The 23,724-nt window shown below is 37.5% G+C and overlaps 1 protein-coding gene across 2 annotated transcripts in view; it reads right to left on the bottom strand.

Moving 5' to 3' along the window:
• LOC134527402 (tectonin beta-propeller repeat-containing protein 2) overlaps positions 1–23,724 on the bottom strand; it is a 203,458-nt gene that overhangs the window by 58,722 nt on the left and 121,012 nt on the right. Inside the window, exons 11-14 of one of the 2 annotated variants that reach the window (XM_063360066.1) lie at positions 14,693–14,873; positions 14,179–14,353; positions 11,591–11,748; positions 4,943–5,102 (exon numbers count right to left, since the gene is read on the bottom strand). In XM_063360066.1, coding sequence (XP_063216136.1) covers positions 4,943–5,102; positions 11,591–11,748; positions 14,179–14,353; positions 14,693–14,873 — 674 coding nt within the window. The remainder of the gene's footprint in view (positions 1–4,942; positions 5,103–11,590; positions 11,749–14,178; positions 14,354–14,692; positions 14,874–23,724) is intronic. The other variant, XM_063360067.1, reaches the window with a different exon arrangement.

The raw sequence follows: 23,724 nt of genomic DNA, 5'->3' as shown, positions 1-23,724 counted from the left end.
TTACCTTTTTAAATAAAACAGGGCACCTATAGACCAATCTACTTATGAAGTGTTTATTTATTTATCATATACCTTATTCTATTTAAACTATCCACTAGCTCCCAAGTTGCTTGTGTGCAAGGAGTATAAATTTGTCTTGTTCACCACCTCGTGCCCCCTCTGGTAATACTTGTTTTTTTTATATATATATATATATATATATATATATATATATATATATATATATATATATATATATATATATAGTTTTGCCCAGCTGTTTCCTAGGCCTTTTTTTTTATATTAAATTAAAATAATATCATTTTAGGGCACGAGGGGCGTATCACATTATAGCGCTGAATCCCAGAAATAGTTGGTGAGATGTATTACTGTTGATCAGATCAGTCAGTTTTACAAGACTGAGTTTAGCTGTGTTTTTGAACTGTTCTTTAAGGGCTGCAGAGTTAACAATTTTCATTTCTGCAAAAATGGCTTCTACTTTTTCAGGAAATATTCCCTTAGCCAAGATGTCAAAAGCAGTTTGCAGTTTACCCAGTTTGGTGCACAGATGATGAGCAGTAGTATACTTTGTTTCATGAAGAAAATTAATGAGCTCTACATAGATGTTACGGTTCTGAGCTACAAATGTCGAGTGGCCTCAAGACATTGTAACTCTTCCTTCTGAAGTCCCTTGATATGTTTAACACCAGCATAATCTTCACTCAGCTGCTCAAAGAATTCCACAATGTCATCTAGATGGAGTGCGAGGTATGAAACAGACTCAAACCACTGTTCCAACATGTAACCACTGGCATTGGGAACAACTTGATCAGAGTCTTGTTTTCTCTAGGTTTCTGGAGAAGAAATTCAAGGTATGCGTGCCTCCTCTTTCTGGTGTTAAGGATAGCCATTTTTACCTTGCAAACAAAGAGGTTTAGCTCCGCCAAGTTGTTTTGCCAGATCTGCCCGACTATGTTTACTTTATGGTCCCAACATTGTATGTGGTACATGTGATCACCAAGTACAACTTTAAGGGTGCCAGCAGATTTTGTCATGTACCTGGCACTGTCTGTAACATATGCAATTATGATTTCCTCCTTTATTTCATACTTAGAGCACACATCAATCACTGCCCGAGAACAAACAGCATTTGCTGCATCAAGGACACAAGAAGCTCCTAGGATAACATCTTGTTCAGCACCTGGGCCCAAAATTTTAAATAATACAGTAGAATCCCGCCGATGCGACCCCCCTCTGATGCGTCCATTCCATTTATACAACCTTTTTTGAGGAACCGTGAAAAATTTGAGCAGAGAAAGTCGAAAATTTGAGTAAAATCGGCTGAAAAACAAGTCTGTTACACTTTGTTGTGCGCTGTGTGTTCACTTTTATCTTGGCGAGCGCTGTACTGTAAGCAGGCAGGTATACAAAAGACGACTAAAAATAGATACCACCCCTCCAGACTGCCCACGCTACCCAATACCGGTAAACTGCACCGGTCACCTGATAGCATCTACATCTACGCACAAGTCTATTGCTGTCCCGGTCCCGTGCCGACGTATTAGGTGCTTCAAGTGTGCGTGAGAGATAAGATAAGGTGAAGAGGGCGAGACCTGCCAGCCAATATATTTGTAGGAGGTGAAGACAGAGATAAAAGAGAGAGAGCCCTGCAGCAAGCGGAAGTGGTGAAGGTTGACATTTACCGTCACACTCTCGCTAGCTAACGATGCTGCTGGTCGCCAGCCCCCCACCCCTCACCACCCTTTTCCCTTTTTCACTCTCTTTCTTTCTTTCTTTCTTTCTCTCTTTCTCTCTCTCTCTCTCTCTCTCTCTCTCTCTCTCACACGCACACACACACGCGCTTACCCTACTTCTCGCATTCCTGCACGTCAGCCGGATGGACCAGAGCGATAAGCGCCGCCAGACCACCCGTTGTGTCACGCAGACCTGCCAACATTCAAATTTAAAAAATCATGAGGTCCTCGATAAAAATTTTCAGGCCCATAAATACAGGTTAGATTTAAAAAAACAACAAATGAGAATCTTTAAATTTAAGTGACATACCTGTACATATGTTACATGGTCTCTGCTTCAAAATATATTTCAACAAATTATAGGTTGCAGATTTAATTTAGTTGAACATAATTTAGCGCTGTCGTGTAGTGATCATGCAGGGCCGCAACTAAAAAAGATGTAAAATAACATTCTGCTCGTGTAACACTATTAACACTGATCACAGCAAAATTAATTTTTTTATTGGAAGCAATACACTTCACGTGTTAGTTGTGTTTTTTTTGTAGCGACATGTTTCACAATGTCTCCTCTTCCACTATGCGAGATAGAAAAATCAGCACAGCACACGCTACAAAACGCAAAATTACTTCCTTTACGTGACTCGAGTATTGATGGAAACTCGTTACTGTAAGCTTTCGTAAAACTTGTTTTGTAACTTTTACAAACAAAATCTTGGGGCCCCGAAAAATCGTGAGGAGAAACTATTTTGGCGTGAGGGCGTGAGATGGACCTTAAAATCGTGAGCCTCACACCAAAATCGTGAGAGTTGGCAGGTCTGGTCACGGGATGCAACCTTTCAAACGCCACACTAATACAGCCCGCAAGAGACATAATAAACCTTTAATAAAAAGTTATCATTTCAATACTAAATCGTCTGATTTTTCTATACAAAGACGGCGAAAATGGACACGCTGCACTGTGTTAAATTTTTTTTTTCTCGGCAATGGGAGCTCCAGTATTGCTTTTTAGGGTATAGTTTTTTTCGGGAGACATCATGCGATTTAAATACTGTAATATAAATTTAAAAAGTTGTCTTTTTTACACCATAGACTATTTGAATATGTAATCTATGCGAACAAAGGCGATTTTTTAAGGTTTTTTTTGGGTTGGGAGGGGAGGGGGGGGGGGGATTGGCCCGAATTCTCTATTGCGACCCTTCCGTTTATAAGTCCGTTTTCCCAGGAACCATGAGGGGTCGCATCAGCGGGATTCTACTGTATGTTGAAAACACAGTTGTTACTCTTGTCGGTAGTTTCATCAGCTAGTATGAATACCCCCTTTTATCGCATAATCGTCACACCCATATTTTAGGGCGTCAAAATTTGGTTAAAAAAAACCTCTCGCGTAAACGTCGCAGGATGTTTTTGGTCCCGCTATTAAATGCCAAGCTCTTTGTGTAGGTATATTTTCCGTATAAAATGATGTATTTAAAAGTATAGATATAATATTTATTCAGAAATTACAGCATACTTATTTAAATAACGGAAATACGGAGTTGTCTGATGTGTAAATTTTCTTTTAAAGACTTTTTAAATGTTATAATCTCCATTGTTCGTCTGCGTCGCCGCAGTGTACCGCTTACAAAAATATAGCCTGCGCTCGTTGCGATCATTACTGTTTGGTTATGTTGCTTCCCATAGAGCGCGCACACATAGTCGAATATCGATATCTCGCCGACTGCATGCAACGCGCGCTCTCTATGCGGAACTGAGTTAACTACATTTGATATCCCGCTCACTTGTGGTATTTACTATGGTAGTTACGCGTTCGTTGGGCTTGCATTTGGATCACAGATTTTGTTTTTCTATTTAAAGTTGAAGAAAGGTTTTTGTTGCATGACTTATTAAATAAAATTGTTTGGAGTGCTCTTTAATACTTCACTTTGTAAATAAACGTACTTTCCATGAATGGGTTTTGTTTTTATGAATACTTTATCTAACAAAAAATAATTTTTTCTGCATAATCGTCACACCCCTACTTTTCAAACTTGATTTTAGAATAAAATGTGTGACGATTATGCGAGAAAACACAGTACATCTTGCCCCAAGAGCTGCTGCTTGATTTCTGCTTCTTTTTTGTTCCTAAGTAGGAGAATGTACTTTTTTCTCATCCAATATGCTGTTGGAAGATCACCAGCACCACTTACATGCTTTTGCATCCTTGCAGTCAGCTTGCTGTTGTCAAGTTTCTCAAGAGGGTTCAACAGTTTCGAGAACAAAATCTTCTTTTTGTTTTTTTCGCACATTTGCACCAACATCGCTTCTGGGATAGAAAGCTGTCATTTCAGAGCAGGTGAGGATCATTTAGCTTTTACGTGCTTGTCACTGATAATGTGCTTGTTTACAGTGTCCTTGCATTTATGCTCCAAACGGCAGTTACAATATTTACAAAAACCTATTTTTCTGTCACAGACGTACAATCCTTCCTTCTTAAACTCTTCCACGCGTGATGCTGCAGTAGCTTTATTTTTCAGCATGATTAAAAAATTTATATTAAGTTTGTGCACGTCAATTATAAACAAAGCCCATAGCTACGAAAAAAGTAAATATTGGAATTGAAGCGAAAAGTAGCTTGATCAGCTCGTGTGGCAACACTACAAAAATAGTTCAAGAAAAGCAATGCATTGAATTGCGTTACAGGAAAAGTCAATTGATTATGAAATTGTTTTAATGTTATATATTTGAATAACATGCATATTTATTTTATACGTGCAGTTATCGTTCATGTGTATTATGCTAAGGATACAGCAAATACGGCACTGATGAGAATTTTCACCCTGTTATGATTGGTAACCTGTTTATTTTAGTTTTAGACCATCAGATGTTTACATTACGTGTTATCTGGAAGAGATGCCTGTTAACAAAATAAAGTAAACAGACTCTAACCTATCTGCAACCATGGGCCTCTTCGGTGCGTGAAATAATCATGTTTGTTATAGTTTGTAATTTTCAATGCATTAACCACACTGAGTGAGATAACGACCATCTTTCTACAAACGGGTACTTATGGACTGATAGTTGGTAGTTACAATTTAATGTGATATTGGGGTGTTATTTTTGGGGTGGATTTCGTGTAAAAATTCGCGATTTCGGATATAACCATATAATTTTGGCTCTACTCATAGTTCTCCCTGTTCCAGATGTTCCATGTCTGCGGGAACCCTGCTTACCGAGCTGAGCCAAGGACAGTTCCTTCCAGGTGGTGCCGTCGAGGCAAGTGTCGCTGATGCCCTGACGAACATATATCCTGCCCTCGGAGTCCAGCAGCCACACCGTCATGGCAGACGCCGCCACGCACACCACTGGGTTGTGGCACGGGAGGGGCAGCACCTGCGAGCAACCACAGCACACACACTCCACTTGCAAATAATCACACAGTAAAACACTTTCAACAAGTATGGTTAATACTTTTAAATAACTTTGTCCTTGTTCTAAATACACACCAAATTTGAACTTTTTAAGAATGAATTAATAAAATAATGAATAAGAAAGTGTATTAGGGGCCTCCTTGGTCAGGGGTGTATTTGTGCTAGTGAGGCGGGAAGATAATTCTAGTGTGGTGAAAGAAAAAAAAATGTTCTCTGGCAAACTTCAATTGCTAGATTTTTTTGAAGAATGACCAGCTCATTTTTATCTTTAGGATGGATATATATATATATATATACACACACACACACACACAAAACACACACGCCACACGCACACAAACCACCCCCCCACACACACACACACACATACACGCACTCACAGATATTTATATGCCTGGGCATTCCTGTTCAACCATATTCAGGTTTCAGGGCAGAAGGGCAAAAGTGCATTGAATCCTGTTATCAGGTAAATTCTTAAAGAATTTCCAAATACTAGGTACTGAAGTCACCTGGATCACTTTTGCCACTACTACCTGGAACGCCAAATTTGTATTTCTTAAATTTACCGTAAAAAAAACATTCATTTTCCTACATTTATTTTTGATCATACATAATGACCATCTGCAAATTCTTAAAATCACACTGATGTTTCTGAAAATCAAACAGAAAATTATTACCTAAATATTTCAAACTAAGATTGTGTCTTTCTTAAAAACTGAGTTGCATCATTTTGACTATCATGTGTTTAGACACTTGTTTATTGCTGCTCTAGTGAAGTTCATTTTCAAACACAACCTAAAAATACGGTAATGATGTTTATGTTCGTCAAAAGCAAAAATAAATAAATTTATTTTTTTGTTTTTTTCACATTGAGAACTTTATTTCATCAAAAGGTTTTATTTTTAACAGCATTTATGAATGAGTATTGGATTTACGATTCACAGATAGGGCTTATGGGTGTTTTAGTGATATCTTTGTGCTTTATCTGTTCAATAGATGTGCAAAGCCCCGGTTTGTTATGTGATGTAGATGGTGACAAAAACGTAAACATATAATGTTTTTGTTATATAAAAATTAGTTTGCCAGAGGTTTTTACAATAAAAAAATTGGTTTTTCTGAGGGACTATCCCAAGGAGAAAAGTTATTCTCCTGAAGTTCGGGGCTGGTCTCTCCCGACTCTTACCTCCGAGTTTCAGGACCCCATCCACCTATAGTTTCCAGTGATGTTGATTTGTTTACAAGTACAGGAATGTCCACATCAGTCTTTTTTTTGCTGAACACTCTTCTTTAAGGGGCCCACCTAGTTAGGGGTGAACCTATGTTAGTGAGGCGGGAAGATAAGTGCGACGCTCGCTGGTGTTTCTAGCACGGTATCTCCTCAAAATGCAAGGCTATGAACTGACGTGAAGCATTCTTGCTGTGCATAGGATTATTCTGAAAACACCAGTATTAGCCATTTTTCCTCTTATAAAAATACAGTTTGAAAAATAAATACAAAAACACAACTACTTATCCATACCTGCCAACTTTTCAAGATGTTCAAAATGTTAGTTTTTTGCGTAAAAGACATGCGGCAATTTTTACTCCATATCACAAAAATTACTGTGATTAAAAATAATTATGGAAACAATGCCAAATAGCCTAACACAACCATTAATCAACATAAATATAATGTAAATTAAGAAATGTAATACAGAAAAGTATATAAATAGCTTTTTCATTACTTTTTTAACTTAATTTGAAGTCGAGCATTGCAATTTCAAAGAGGAAGCTGCCGCATTCTTCGTTATTTCTTCAAAGATTTTGCACTATGATTCTGTTCATAACATACACCAGTTTGTCTGGACTTGAGGATAGAAATTGCTTCCAGAGTTTCATTTGACATTGATGACCTGAACTGTGATTGATTCTTCTTAATTGAGCTGAAAGTACAGTCACACTCAGCGTTATTGTGTGGGATGAATAAGATTGATAACATTACTCTAGCTATCCGATTATACTTTGCCACTCCATCTACTTCTCGAATACTGGCTAACTGAGACCATTTTACGTCTTCACTAACTTCTATTGCACAAATATCTGAAATGTCTTTGACCTGAAGAGTTGTGAACTGCTTTTGTATTTCGTCTATAGCAGCATCTTGTGTTTCCCCTTCCTTTACAGCAAGCATAATAGGAAATAATTCCACAAAATAATGGACAGAAGAAAAGCTGTCATTCTCAATGTTACTGAGTCTAGCAACTTCTACATGTTGCAGTACCTCATATTTTAAAGGAAACTTGTTGACAATGTAATCGCAAGCTAAGACAAAGTAATTACGAACAGAAGAATAGAAACCTATTTTTTCTTTGTCTTCCAGGGTTTTCACAATGTTTACAGCCCAATTCCCTACAACTAAATTGGTGTCTTCTTTCTGATTCTCAATGGAGTGGTAGTCGAGTTCAAGTAAGGAGCTGTCTTTAATTACTTTCGGCTTGACAATGTTTGATAACAGGTCTCCCAAAAAATCAAACAACAATTGCCTAAGGACATGGATATGTGGAGATGCCGACTGGAGGGTTGTATTTACCTTATCAAAAGATAGTATTACACTAAGAAGAAACAGACAAAAAGCCATGCTGAGTTTAGATGACAGGAACATAAAAATTTTTCTTCTCAATTAATGACAGGAATTAGATTCTTCATAATAGTTTTGTCACAAGAGCTTGCTAAAGCAAATGTCTTACTACTGGAACTAGGGACACTAATGGAATCTGATTTCCTTTTGCGTTCATTTTCATTTTTGGCATTTAGGCCTACTCCAACAGGGTTTGGACTGGGTAGTTTTTTCTGTGTGGGGCTTATCATAGGAATTCTGTACGAGCTAAGGCTACCACGTGATGATGATTTCTGAAAATAAACGTTAAAATACCAAATCATGCTGCAGAAATGGTATACTGCTACATTAAAAAAAATATTCTTTAAATCAAATTACATCACGCATATATTAACTCTGCTAAAACACCGCCATCTTGACTGCAACTAATTAAAAGAAAACCATCAGCATCAAGAAATGGGATAAAACAAACGATAGAACAATATCGACACATACACTACCGTGTTTTATCGCATAATTGTCGCAACCATATTTAGGCTGTCAAAATTGGGATAAAAAAACTTCTAGCGTAAACGTCGCATGATGTTTTTGGTCCCGCTAGTAGAAGCCGAGCGCTTTGTGTAGGTATCTTTTCCGTATAAAACGATGTATTTTAAAGTATAAATCTAATATTTATTCGGTCATTACCACTTACTTAATAAATAAACGGAAAAATACGAAGTTGTTTGACGTGTAAATTTTCTTATAAGATGTTTTTAAATGTTATTTCCTTTATCTGATCGTCTGCGTTGCTGCGGTGTAGGTATAATCTAAAATTTAATTCCGGTCATTACCACTTATTTATTTAATTAACGGAAAGACAAAGTTGTCTGAAGTGTAAGTTTTCTTTTAAAGACGTTTTTAAACGGTAATTCCTTTATCTGATTGTCTGCGTTACCGCGGCGTACTGCTTATAAAAATTATAATGGTTCGTTATATACAAAAAAGAAAACGATGTTACACGCCAATTGTAGTTTTAGTTTTATTTTTCAATATAGAATGCTGCAACGACGAATCCAATCACTTCCAAATTTTTCTCACTCATTCAATTCGTACATCCGCCTGTCGAGAATTGCTCGCAGCTCGGGCGATACGAAAAATGATGTAGCCTAGGTTAAGTCCTTCAATAACGTCTTACTGTAAGTACACGAAATCAGTGCGGCCTCAAACATGGCCGCACCCAGTGAAAATGAATTTCGCCATGAGCCAAAACGCTGACGTCGGTAGCAGCAATTTCTAATTAAAACATCCAAAAGTTCCAAAAACAACCAATGATTAAATTACTATCTTCGGCATGGCCCTAGCTACCGACGTTAAATTTATCCTTCTCAATTACTACATATTTTGTGAGAAGCCACCGAACGCGCCCTCCTCGTGCAGCGATCGACAGACGACTGGTGAGATTATGGCACTGGTTCCTCCACGCAGGGAGGGCAGTCACATGACCTCACCGACCAATCACACACACGCTCCATTCACACTACAAATCACAAGCCGATAGGAATACGCGACATACATTGAAAACAGTTTTCTACACAGAGCCAGGGACTTTACATTCTCGTTCTCTCTCCCACACCGTGAGACAGCAGTTATCACTCAGTTCCCACGACCAGTGGGGAATCCCAGCTTTTGTCTCTGTTGGTGGGGAATCCCAGTGTCCATCTCATTCTTACTTACGAATCTCATATCCCTCTTTCTCTCTATTTACATCCGCCACAGACACAGTTCCTCGTTCTATAACTATTATGCAACACGTTAATGAAAATTATAAACAGCAATCATAATACAACTTACTTGACAAAATTAAACTTATTTAGAATAACCTGAAAAAGTAGGCCAAAAAAGGCAAAAATCCAGTACAACGACTTATCTGTGAATAATTACATAAAAAATAGTAATGATTAAAAATGTTTGTTAAAATACAAAGTACCATCTTAAAACACACAGCAAGTGCAAATATCAACCCTAAAATACATAAAAACGGTAAAAATATTCTTAGCAAGACTTTTAAAGAAATGTTTACATACATAAAAATAGTTTAGAAGAAAAATATTTAGCTAGGAGGGCAGGGGTCTTGCAACATTACAAAATGTAACCAGCGCATCATTCATGTTTGGTTATGTTGCTTCCCGTATAGAGTGCGCGCACGTAGTCGAATATCGATATCTCACCGATTGGATGCAACGCGCGTTCTCTGTCAGGTGCCGAGTTAACTACATTTGATAGCCCGCATTATTTCGTGGCAAGTGTGTACTACGACACGTTAGTTCACGTCAGATTCAAGTGGCTTGTGTTCGCGTTAGAGTTTTGGTTTTTCTATTTAAAGTTGAAGAAAGGTTTTTGTTTAAGGAATTATTAATATACAGGGTTTGTTCGGAAAGTAATAGGACTGAGTCGATTTAAAAAAAATTATAGAGCCAATCGTTACAATTCTTTAAAAACTTTCAAAGTAGGCTCCTTCTGCGTCGATGCAGCGCTGCCACCGCGATTTCCAAGGATTGAAGGCGTCACGGAAGGCATTCTCCGGAATAGCCTTGAGAGCAGCGGTGCAAGCTGCTTGGATCCCCTCTGTCCTCAAAATGCTCGCCTTTCATCGGCCTTTACAAGCAAGGAAACAAAAAGAAGTCCGGGGGGAGGGGGGGGGGGGGGCACATCTGGGCTGTAGGCCGGCTGCGGAAGCGTTGGGATGCCGGCCTTGGTCACGTAGCTGTTCACAAGAAAGGCAATTTCTGATCGTCAGTGAGCACTTTTGGGACCATCTTCGCGCACACCTTGCGCATGTTCAAATGCTCCGTCACAATGTCATGAACCACAGATTTTGGTAAATTTAACATCTGGCCAATCAAACGAATACTCAGTCGACAGTCTGAGTTCAAAACTTTGCGCAGTCACATTGTCGGGGTTTGTCGAAGTCGAAGGTCTTCCAGCACGGTCTTCATCGGCGACCTCTTCCCGGCCCTCCGAAAAGGCCTTGTGCCACCGAAACACACCACTTCTTGCTAATGCATCATCTGGGTAAGCCTGCTTGATCATATCAAACGTCTCTGTCACAGATTTACCGAGTTTCACAGACAATTTAATCGCGTACCTCTGCTCTAACGAACGCAGCATTTTCGGCTTGCACCACTCACAGAAACACGTTGTGCGAAAAAGCCTGTCCTGACTCTCCAGCTGCTCGGAGACAACTGACCAGCCACTCGTTCGTTAGCTAAGAACCCCCTCTACCGAATCCAGTCGGTCGGCGCACGTTCCGAAGCACAGTTGCGGCGGAAGAAAATCAGTCCTATTACTTTCCGGACCAACCCTGTAGATTGTTTGGCGTGCTCTTGTATACTCCCCTTTTTTTTTTAAATAAACGTACTTTCCATGAACAGGTTTTGTTTTTATGAATAACTTTACCTAACAAAAATTTTTTTTCCGCATAATCGTCGCACCCCTACTTTTGAAACTTGATTTTAGAATAAAATGTGCGACGATTATACGAGAAAACACGATAATCGAGATATACCGTTTCCCAAGGATAACATCGATATATCAATTACAATACTGGAGATAAATTGTTCTGGTACGCAGAACTTATCCAAAGTTGTGAAAAAATCGTACGAAATAACACTTGTCCGTAAAATCGTACAGCAAAACTATTTTTCGTACATTTTCCGGTAAAATCGTACAATTTGGCAGGTATGCTTATCCACCCTAAGTATATTCTAAAATGCTTATTTAAACAGACACTACTTGGATACGTTCCTTGTGAATCTGCGCACATTGTATTTGGGCCCGGGTAGGGACATGAAGCTACGATGGCGGGCACTCACGTGAAAGGTGTCCGACCTGGGGTGGGAGCAGAACAGGTCCCCCGACTGCGACAGCAGCCACAGCTGGCCCTTGTCCTCGAACACCCCCTCCGCAGTCAGCTGCTGCCACCGCACCGATGGCAGCAGGCCCCGCAAGCGGATGTGGTTCCACATGTGACCTGCACCATGTGACCTGCCCCATGCACCCTGCACCCTGCACCAGGGACACCTTCACTGTCACTCTCCACCACGCTCGAGTGGACAAAATCAGCCCAAACATACCACAATGCAATCAAATAAAAAAATCTGAAGAACAGAATAGAAATAATGGTCAGTGATTAAAATGGGGACAAAAATAAGAAGATTAAAAATATGAAAGCTTACTTTCTATAATTGCCGTCTAACAAGGAGTGGCCAAATTCTATTATTTGGCAAAGACTAAGGTGTTTGTGTAGTAGAAAACAATGCATTCAACAGGGACTACGAAGGTAGTTTCCAATAATAGAATATTTAAATTCATTTTTTAATTAAGCCCAGAGCCTAATTAAGCCCCACAATACACAATAGAACATTTCATACAAAGTAATACTAACAGGTGAAATTCCATTATCATGAGAATTTATCATTAGAAGTTATATAGTCCGTGAACATTAAGACATATAGATAAAAAAAAAAAAAACAATCCAGCGAAATACAATCGTCTCAAGCAATGATATCCTAAAGGGATACACACGAATAAGTACGCCTAATATAGACGAGCATTACAATTATCAAGGCCATGAACATTTGTAACGCAAGTAACACCCGCATAACTGGAGTATAATCCCTGTACGGACCATCAAAAGGGCCGTTGTGTTATTACACGCAATAAATAACATCATCCTAATCAATATCAATATCGACTTCTCGGGGGCGAACATCTGTGAGTAACCAATTAATAGAAATTAAACAACAGAAATTTTAATCCAAACACAATTTTTCCGAGGTGGCAGCCGAAAGAGAGTTTATACTACATAGCAAAAAGTTAAAGTTCGGGTATTACATAATGGCAAGGGCCACCGCCTCACTCACAAGAAAAGACACTTACATAGCTTTCCCCCCGAGGTCGCTCTCACACGTCGTTGATAAAGAAAACTCGACTGGAAGACTACATGCTCATGACTACTAAAAAGAAAAAAAAAGTGAATAAAATCCTGACGGCTGCTTATATGGAATCAGCGCGGCAAAGCACGCATGCGCCAACCCCGAGAGGGGAGGCGAGGAGAAACAAAACACAACACTAAGAGGGGGAAGGAGGGAGGGAAAGATGCGCTGACGCCCGCGGTGAAGCGTGAAGTTGGAAGGCAGCGGACCTGACCGCTGCAAATAAAAAATAAAAAATTTAAAAAATGTGCGTTGACACCGAACACATTAGAAGTTAAAACTTAACAGATAAAGGAATAAGAATGTATAAGATGTGTGCAAGTATGTAAGTGAGCAAGTATGCAAGAGCACAAGTATGCAAGAGCACAAGTATCCAAATATGCATGCATTGAAATAGGCAAGAAGTGTGCTACAATGTAAACATGCCATCAAGCACCCCACTCCTGATTGTTGCACTGTTTGTTAGTGTCACACTTTCAACACACATAGACTTTAATGTCACAACTTACCTTATCGGCCGTAAAAAAGTTTATCGTCGAAAATAATTCTGCTGTTTCAACATTAATAACAACCACATATTGGAGTTCCCAGCATATCAGATGTCACTGCATGCTCGGCCAGATCAACTTTTTAGAAATAAAGTTTGGAAAGTAAAATTTGTACTTTCGTTTAAGACATACGGTCACTTGCACTTGGTCTTGGGTATGGAAGTAGCATACTTTTCTTATTAAAATTAAAGCACTCCAACATAAGGGACGGATTGGTACCTGGAATTTGTCAACCAGCAATTTTATAAACAAGCAAAAGTGGTTGGGAGGGGGGGGGGTTTATGATCAGTTATTACTACCTCACATTTAAATTCTATAGCACAGTCAAAGAGACAGTGAAGTGTGAATTTTACAGAACACCAACACATGAAGGTTGTAAGTGTGGACTTAAGGATACAAATCAGGGTCAAGCTTGTCAATTTAATATAATTTTAAATCTTTATAAACTACTTCATGCAACAGCAACATTCAAAAACCTGTCAAATATGAGTAGCACCTTTCAGCACTTTAAATTTGCATAAAATAATCTCTAAGTTGGAAATTATGGTACATTCTGACTAACAAAAATGTGTTATGAGAATTATATATATAAAAAATAATGTATTTTTCAAAAATACTAAAAAAAAAAAAAAAACATTATTACTTTGCACTACTATTTCATATAGTTTCATATAGTGCCTTCACTATTAGTACCCAATCTTAGTGACACTATCTGCAAGTAATCTGTTAAATATAATTTCACAATTGTTACCCTACATGTGTTTGAGTATATTATAAGCCATAAGTAAAAGAATAACTATTGGTTTAGCCTACAGACACAGATAGATTTCGAAAATAATATTTCTGTACACTGGAACAAAAAAGGTAAAAGTAAGTCCATTTTAAGGAAATATCACACCTGCCAGTGTGAAAACGTACCGGTGACGGAGGTCTTGTTGACATGCACAGCAGAAGCCAGCTTGTCAGCGATCCAGACAGTGTCGCTGCTGGTCGCCAGCAGACTGCCTGACTGCTGGCGCAGGCTCTCTGCCATACGACTGCGGAACTGCTGCAAAGGAGACGACTGCTGGAAAATGTAGTCGCTGATCAACACCTGTACAACCAAGTAGAGTTTCAGTTCTGTATTACCTAGATGTAAACACAGTGTGTCTAGTTAGGTGAATACTGTTGGCTTAGAAGAATAAAGTCTGCTTAGCTCTGCAGTGTTTGCTTAGCTGTGTTGCCTCTCGATGGCTCCAAGTTTCAATGAAAGTCCACAATTATTGGGAACAGGCCAGAAGTAGCGAGAGACTTTTAATTTCTGTCATATTAAAAGGATAAACTCACACATTAAAATAAATCTCGAAACACAACCGGGCCCTGGAATTTATCCCCCTCTGCCCCCCTCTTTTGAGGCCCTGATAAGAGATTAGGATTTCAGTTAGTAATTCACCTGCCACCAGTGTGATGCTGTCTCCTTGTAGTCAGTTGAAAAGAATATGTTGTTCTTGGTATCCACGACCCAGGCTGCATTGTGCGAGCCGAGCGCAATGCTTGTGATGGTGGGGAGGTCACAGGTGGCAGTCACTTTGTTCCAGTGCTTGCCTTCTGGGGTGATGGCAATCACCCCGACTCTGCACACAAACAAAGTACAGACAATTAAAAATATCATGACTAATTACTCGAGTGGCCCGTCTAGTTGGTCACAAACATACGTGATGAGCTTTAGCTGAAATTTTTTTTTTATATAATAAACTAGCCTCCATATTTTGAACACATGTTACAAGAACACAAAATAACTCATTAAATACTTATTTAACAGTGGAAATTGTAAACAGACAAAAGAACTAGGTTGTTCCTACAACAATTAATTATTAGTGTTGCTTAAGTTTGTATGTAATAACTATTTGTATTTCACAAATTAATTTTATTCTACATTGTTATCGGAAATGTTAACAATTTTTGGAAATTCTGAAAAATTTTCTTTGAGGAGAATTATTTGAAAGCCGGATTTAATGCCGCCATTGTTCGTGATCACAATGAACATACACAGGGATTCACCGGATGCAAGCCCACCCTCACCCTCCTGGCGTAGTAACTGTACCACCTATCCAACAACAAAAAAGGGTCACTCACATTGCAAGGAAAGTAAAAATTTGCTGGTACCGTTCACAAAAACACTAAAGGCAGTGGAGAAAAATAGTGCTGAGTTTATACTGTACACTCTGTTAAAAATAATGTGACACATTTATGGCTGGGGTATCAGCTAACATTTAGACTTTAACAGATAGATATTCCTGCATAATTTACAAAATAAATTGATACACAATAACTGATTAATTAGTTTGGTGACAATATTGGGCAGTCTAAGTCAATGTTTGCTGAAATATTGGTTCTCTTTATCGTGAACAGAGTATATATTCTTTATTTCTACACCTAAGTTAAATCAAAAATAAAATTCATTAATTTTGGATACTATACTTACATGACATACGTGCTGTAGTCTTACCTTTTTTATTTTATCGCCTAGGTAATAGCAAAATTCCCAACATAGTGTTTCACACTTTTCAAAACAGACTGTCTTCAAAATTTTTTAAAAAGATGCTTAGTTATAGGCAATATTTAATTGTAATGTGTTCACCTTCCAAATGTCATTACATAAGGTAATCTTGGTATTACATATATAAGTTACTTTGGTTTTTACCAGTTTTTTTTAAATTACAAGCAATGGCAGTTGGTTAGCTTGCTAAATGTTTGTGACAAGTGTTCTGATTGAGAGTGTGATATGCATATGAGCTGACAAAAACACCTACTAAAACTTTCAAATTTGTACCTATGTTTTTTTTTTTTTTAAATGTTGCAAAATATTTAGTTTGAACAAAAAAAAGCACACCCACTAAAAATCAGTATTCAAATTTAAACCATGAATTTTTATCTTAAATACCAAAATCTTCCAGACTTGAAAACTTCTTTTAGCATTAATTTACCTTGAATATTAATAGATGACCTCTAATAAAACCAATCTCTTAAATCATGATTCAACAACTCTTTGGAATAATGGCCCTCTTAAAGTAAAAAATTTAATTGAGGAACCATAAAAATATGTATGAAAAATTCAACAATTTGAAGAAAATTGGAAGCTACTATTTTGATTCTCTTCATTAGTGCTTTACTACCTACCAGCACATGTTACCTACCCATGGTCATGCTTTGTTTCACCATCTGTAACATGTTTATGTAAAAAATTCATGAGTAACTAACAGATTTTCAATGGTTCGAAACTTAAACTTTTAGGTAGCAGTTTCCTAGTAAAAAAAGAGCCAGACTCTGCTGATTATATACTGTATTGCAACAACGCGTGAGTAGATGCAATGTTAAACATGAAACAAGTACTGTATTTACGGCAGAAGGGTCGCCCCTGCATATGGGTCACACCTTGTAATGAAATTGTACTGAATTTTGATAATAGACAATTTAAGTAGTGTAATTTTTTTGATAATACTAGTTATATTATTTTTATTATAAATTACAGCATTACTCTATGCTTGTGCATAAAATCTCTGTGGAAACTTGTATGTTTTTTTTAAAGGCTAAATACTCTTTGTAATTAAATGTGTTAGTTTTAAAACAAGTGCAGGGGGACAAATAAATGAAAGTGGATTATTAAGAACATTAGGTTTTGGAACAAATGTTGAATGTAGAAGGCTGAAAAGGACTGTCTTTTTAATGTGTTAATATATTTATTAATTTAAGTCCTACACTGAATTTGAAGAATGTGAATTTGACACTTGTAAAAACATTAATAGGCAATTAGCTAGATGAAGATTCGCTGCTTTTAAAAGAATTCTAACGTATAACCACAGGACTGTATCATATATTCTTCAAGTACATCAGCTTCGGTTAACTGCTATGAAAGACTACAGAAATTAATGTTTTGAAAATATTGTATTGACTGGATATTTCTCCAAGTGTATGTATGGTGATGATGTGTTGTTGCTTCAGGTATACGTGTGTTTAGTTAGTAATAGATTAATATTACGAAATGGTTAGTTGTATCCAAAATTCTACATATTATCATTGATTTCTGTTAAAGTTTGTATAATTCATAATTTAAATTTAACTTTGATTAACTTCGTATATTTCACAACTATTCCTGATGAACTAAGTATTTTCCCTCAGAAGTCCTGACAATTTTGTTTAATGAAACTTAGTGCTATTTTAAATGAGCTAGTTTTGTTTGCTGAGGCTAATTACTGTTGGCAAATTATTATTTTTTTAATTTTCATATTATTTAAGTATTAATCATTAACTAATTTTGGATACAATTAATTAATTAGTTGTAAATTGCTTAACATTTAAGTATTTTTCTTGAAATATTTTCCTTTTAATATTGTATTACTTAATTGGAAGATTTCTGTAAATACCACTAAATTAATTTGGCGCTCATTTCAGTTAAGTGAATATATTGTCTGAACAGTAATTTTAGATCAGTAATATTTTACACACACACACACACACACACACACATACACATATAAGGTGGGGCTATTTGAATCAATTCAAGTTGAAAGGTTAATAATAATTCAACATTGTATCCGATCAAATACAAAAAATTACGTACATCAATGTTACAATTTTTGCATAATATGAAATCAACTTCAAAATTTTTGGTCAAGTCATTTCCTGGTAAAAAATTATTAACTACAGCACTACTCCAACATGACCATCCAAAAATCGTGGGGCTATTTGGACTGCACAAGGGGCTATTTGGATCATGTAATTTGTTGCCTAATAGTGCACGAATTAACACAATAATAAAGTCTAAAACAGTTCTCAAAATCATCAAACACATTTACCACAAAGAATTTTTTTTTTTTTTTCCATAAGCACCAACACAAATTTCATGGAACCATATGCAGCACTTTTGGCAACTTATCCAGTCACCTTTACTCTGTAACTTTTCTTCCAAATATCTAACACCACAGAAGCATCATGGTGTATTTTCTTCATCTGATGTTTATGACAAAATTTCTTCGGAGCTCGTAGAGCTCTCACTTTTTCTTCATTCTGCGTTGTCGCTTCTGTTTTCCTTGAAACTGTTCGATAGAACTTGGCTTGTTTCTTGTCTGTGCTGATTTATTAAAAAATAATTTCTTTTTCGTTCTTGTTTTTTTAATGTGTTCCGGAGATTTATATGACACGCTGATCCCTTTGCTCTGGTCAATATTTTCTTCCTTTTTTTTTTTCCTTTTTCTGATGTTGGCAGTACTACAGAAAAGGATGTGGTTGCAATTGAAGATGTTTGGAATTCATAATTTTGTTGCCCAGATAAATTGGCTGACGAAGTTGGCATTTCTTTTGATTCCTCATTTTGTAATTCAGTTCCATTGTAATGGTCACTAGGATGTTGTATTGTCAAAAATTGCTGAAGGCAATATAAACGTAAATGGAGGAAAAATCCAGTGTGATTCAAATAGCCCCGCCAGAAATGGTTCAAACAGCCCCACGGGATACAAAGTTCAAAACTTCAAATAGTTCCGAAACCAAGCAACAGATGTCGCTATTTGTCATATAGAACGACAAAGTGGTCCTTGCAGACCGCTATACAAACACAACATGCACAGAGTTTCAATTATTTTTCCTGTAAGATCTTAAATAACGAACATCGGAAACTACATCAATGCCATTTCTTCACAGGAAATACTTACATCACAAATTTTGAATTGGTATCACATGAGATACATTACAGATATTTTGTTAAAACTTCTAGCACTTCCATTTACAACTTCACTCACAAGCTCTCACGTGGTAAATGGCGTCTTAGAAAAAAAACACCACTTTTTTTTTTTAGCTTTTTCTTATTTCGATCCAAATAGCCCCGTGGTCCAAATAGCCCCACCCTACCCTATATATATATATATATATTTTTTTTTTTCAACCTTTAAGTTTGGGCCAAAAAAGCTAACATTTTCACCATAAGTATCGCCCTTGAATAAGGAGCGCACCATATATGTCTGTCATCACTAGAGTTCAATGGATACAAGTGAAGTCTTTGCTCTGTATCTCAGCTTACTGGCACGTATGAAATACAGCACTAGTATTGACCCTCGGTTCTTATTTGTCTGTTTACTACAGGAGGGAGTGAGGAGGTACATTTATACCCCCCCCCCCCCCCCCAACATATACGACTTCTCCGATTCTTGCACTAACTAACAAAAAGACAAAAAAGAAGACTGCTATTTTTAATACCCTGTTCCCTTTCGTGTATATTGTATTTTATTTTTTTACCCATCCCTTTGCCTTGGAGAGAGAAGAGGTGGCAAGATACTTTTTGTTAGTTCCTTCTATAAAAACTAGCACTCATGTTACTGTGAGGCTGGAGGAGTTTACCTAGAATGTTCCCAAACCCAGACTCCTCCCAAACTAATACACTTAGTTTTAGTTAGGCTAAGAAACAACTGTAGCTGAAGTTTTAACGGAATATTCAGTTGAAAATGTGGGAAAATGCAAAAACAATAATGATTGGGCACAGTTGCGTCATTAAAACCTGTCAAGATATACACATTAGTTGTGTGGAAGCCAGTTCACGGGACATTTACAACAGAGAGAGAGGGAGAACCGTCAACAGTCAACACTGCCACATGGTCTCACGCATGCGCACGCACATGCACACACTCGCTTGCTCTCTCACTCGCCCTGCGACTGGTTTATTTTTAGATTCCCTTCCTCTCCTCATCTAGCCCTCACAGCGGAGCAGACGCGTCAACTGCCGGTTCCGCGACCGGTCATACGGCAGACACGCGTGCAATGTGGGCTTAGCCATACTGGATGCAACGAGACGAGAAAAGACACTTAGGACTAAAACAATGTTTTTTTATGTGGGATGCAACACCTAGCGACAAATATTAGCATTATCGTCTCTCAGTTTGCTCAGGAAACTGATTTGCCCATCAAACATAGATCCAGAAAACTTTATGAGTGTAGTTTATTAAAAAAAATGCTTATGCTTATGCTTATGCTTATGCTTATGAGACAGAAGCTCAAGTAGTTAAATTAATTGTAACACGAGCAGTGGCGTAGCGTGGGTGGGGCGGAGGGGGCGGCCCGCCCCAGGCGGCTGCTCAGGGGGGCGGGTCGCCGGTGAAGCGGGTTGAGATCTGATCTATGATTCATTCATTACATGTGTCAGACACACTATAATGTTCCATTTTTATCTACAATTTTGCGCACCAACTATTTTTTAATATTTATTTAAAAGAAAAACTGCGAAATCACTGACAGAGCTCTTTATAACGTTTGTTTGTTTACATAGGAACGGCAACACCGCATCACGGCGCGCCGCCCGGCGCGCGCGAGCCGAGTTGAGCGGCACTCATTATGTTAATTACTCATACAAAATCTTTTGTTTCACGCGTCGGCCCGTGTCGATGCCTCTCTTTCGCACTCATTGAATTTAGTACTACGCATTGTACTGTAAAGTTTGACCTTAACCCAGGGCAAACCAAACAACTTCCGCAAACCGGGACACAGTAAAACTCCTATATTGCCCCGTACCGCGAGCGCAGGTAAACCCAAAAAAATATTAAAACCCAAACTAATAGCAGGCTTAAAAAATACTAATAAGGTTGCGAACAGTGAGAGGAGGCAGCAAGTTAAAAAGACGCAAAATTTATATGACAACATTTAATAAATAAATATATATATATATATCATAAAATAGTTTCATCACAAATCGGCGCATCCATCATAAAATACATACCCTATTACTACTTATAAAAAAATAGCTATATAATAATACTAAAAAAAATACTTTAACAATTCCCCGAAAAAATTATAATTTGATCATATACTTCGGAGCTCCGAAAATTAAATATAATTACCAAAAAGGCATTAAAAATATATAAGAACATATTAATACAAATACAAATACAAATATAGATACGCACCGGGCGTATCATCGCTGTAAATACCAATTAACATAGGCGAAATCTAGCAAAAAATCGACACACCTTAACATGCAAATAAATATACCAAAAATTTAGCATATTACAAATTATGGGTTTACAAGCCCTTCTCAGTTAAATCATTTTCTAACGGTCGACGCCTTTTTTCTTCTAGGTCTGGCAGCGATTGGGTGAAACACGCTGAACGTAAAATCCCAGTTTCAGTTTTATTAGTCCGTTAATTTAAATCCCAAAAATCCACAAATTATAGTTTCGCACCAGGGGTCAAAGGGGTCAACGGGGCAGTGGCACAATTACCTCAGATCTACTATGAGCTCCGCTAGACTATAAACTTGGCTATATTGTCGATTGAACAAGAATTGGCTGCTAATATTGATTTTGACAAAGTTATTTCTGACTTCGCTGCTCATAAGGCCCGTAGAATCCGCTTGTAAAAACGCTCATCCTATTTTAACTTCAATAAAAGGTACCTCATTGCATGTGAAATTTAATTTTAACTAAGCACCTATAGAATGGGGGCGGCAAAATGGGTCTCCCGCCCCAGGCGCCGAGATGGCACGCTACGCCACTGAACACGAGGGATAATTATAAAAAGAGAGAGATGAACCAAAAATCTACCCCTGTTTTTACACCCTAAAAGGAGGAATTTCAATAAATGGAAAAAATACAATACGCAACTCTACATGCACGTTGTTCTTTAGTTCCTTACATTTTATTTCAATACATTCAGTAGTATTAATTTCCTTTATTAAAACCATTTTACCCCTTTGACAGCAGTTTGAATTGTATTTCACAAAATGATAAAATGGTGGTTGGTAGTTTTGATATATTTATTACTGATACCCAATATCTTTTCTAATACTGATTTTCATTGTAGACATAATTAATAATTTGAAATCTTATTTAACCTTTTTACCCCTTTCCAGATATAAATTTTTAAATTATATATAACCTAATGTTTAATTAGTCCAAAGACCTTACTAACAAAAACATTTCATCAAAATATGCCAAGGAGTTGTGGTTGATGCTAGATGCTAGATGCACTTCAATCAATTTACAGTCTTTTCACCTCAAACAATTTTATTATTTTTATTGAGTGAGGGTTCAAATTCTTTGCAAATGTAATCGAAAGAACAGAAGTCAATTCTAAAGAACTCTATGGGTTTGTTTTCTCTGAATTGTGGATGTATATATGAAATTTGTCAAGTCATTATTGCTCCATATTAATATCAGTAATCCATATCCAATTTTCTTACTGTATAGGAGAGCATTTTCAATTAATATTTGATATTCTGTTAGTATTAACTTTCTCTTCAACATCTTCAGCATGTGGCTCGTATGGACTGCAAAGTTCAGTGTGACCAGGCTGTTGGAGATGGTCTCTCTCATCTTGTCTCGTGGCGTGGCGTGGCGTCGCAATCAGTGTGGCCAAGCCCTAACTGCGCTGTTCATGGAGCTTCATATGAATGCTGATGATATATTTTTATTGAACAAATTATACTTACTCGTGAAGTTATATTTATTAAAAATACACTTAGGCTAGTTATTTATGCACATAGCCAACCACTCAGTGTTATAGTATTAATTTTTTTTTTAACATAAGATAACATCTCTTATAGGTCTTATATTTTTTTACACTCAAAATCGGCATAAAATGTGCAACCCATAGGCAGGTAAATAGGGTAATTTGGGTTCTCCACTTGACAGTATCAAATGATGCTTTCCATATTCTTTAGCCACTATGAGGGCAGTATCAATTGTCCAAGTAGACCTGGTGTCCTTTAGAGTGTAATCTAGGTGCTTTCCCATTACGTGTCATATCAGTAGGCCTACCAACCACTGCAACTACTTCACCAACCACTGCAACTAACCTTCTCTACTTCTATGTCGAGGATGAGTGAAGCTACGAGAATAAGGCAATGGGACTGAAATAATATAACATATAAGTAATATATCCTTTGTTTTTATAGCAAGACACTACTAAAAGTAGATTTCACACACTCATTCAATCCTACAAGCTGCTTTTATGTCAAGGGAAAGCCATACATGTACTTAGAAGGCACAACTTTTCTCGTAAGATATCTACCCACTACAATAAATTAATATTTTAAAAATATAGTATTTTTTTGTATTAGGGTGAAAATGGATTTCATGCAATAAATTTTACTTTTGGGTTTAGGGGATGGGGATGGTTCAAATTTTAATAATGACCCATCCAAAATAACTACCCTTTTTCCAGGAACAGTGAATATAAAGTTATATTCACGACGAGTGTGTGGACTGTTAATACAATTTGATGTACAACAAGCCAGGCACATCTGTAATCACGAAGCCGTCAGCCCCTCCCTTCCTGAAACATGTGGGGGATGCGGCAGATGGGCGAGATGGCAAGTGCCGCCCACCAACGGTCATGTCACCCATTGCCAGGATGACCGTGCCCGCGTCTCCAGCTGTCCTGGGCAATCATGCTGAGGGCAGAAGCAGCTTGAGCCCGCTCCACCGACCAACTACCTACCTGCCT

This window comes from Bacillus rossius, chromosome 1 (assembly GCF_032445375.1).
Source record: "Bacillus rossius redtenbacheri isolate Brsri chromosome 1, Brsri_v3, whole genome shotgun sequence".
In the NCBI taxonomy this organism is placed as follows: Eukaryota; Metazoa; Arthropoda; class Insecta; order Phasmatodea; family Bacillidae; genus Bacillus; species Bacillus rossius.
Note: the sequence above shows the minus strand (reverse complement) of the source record. Positions and strands in the feature narration are given on the sequence as shown.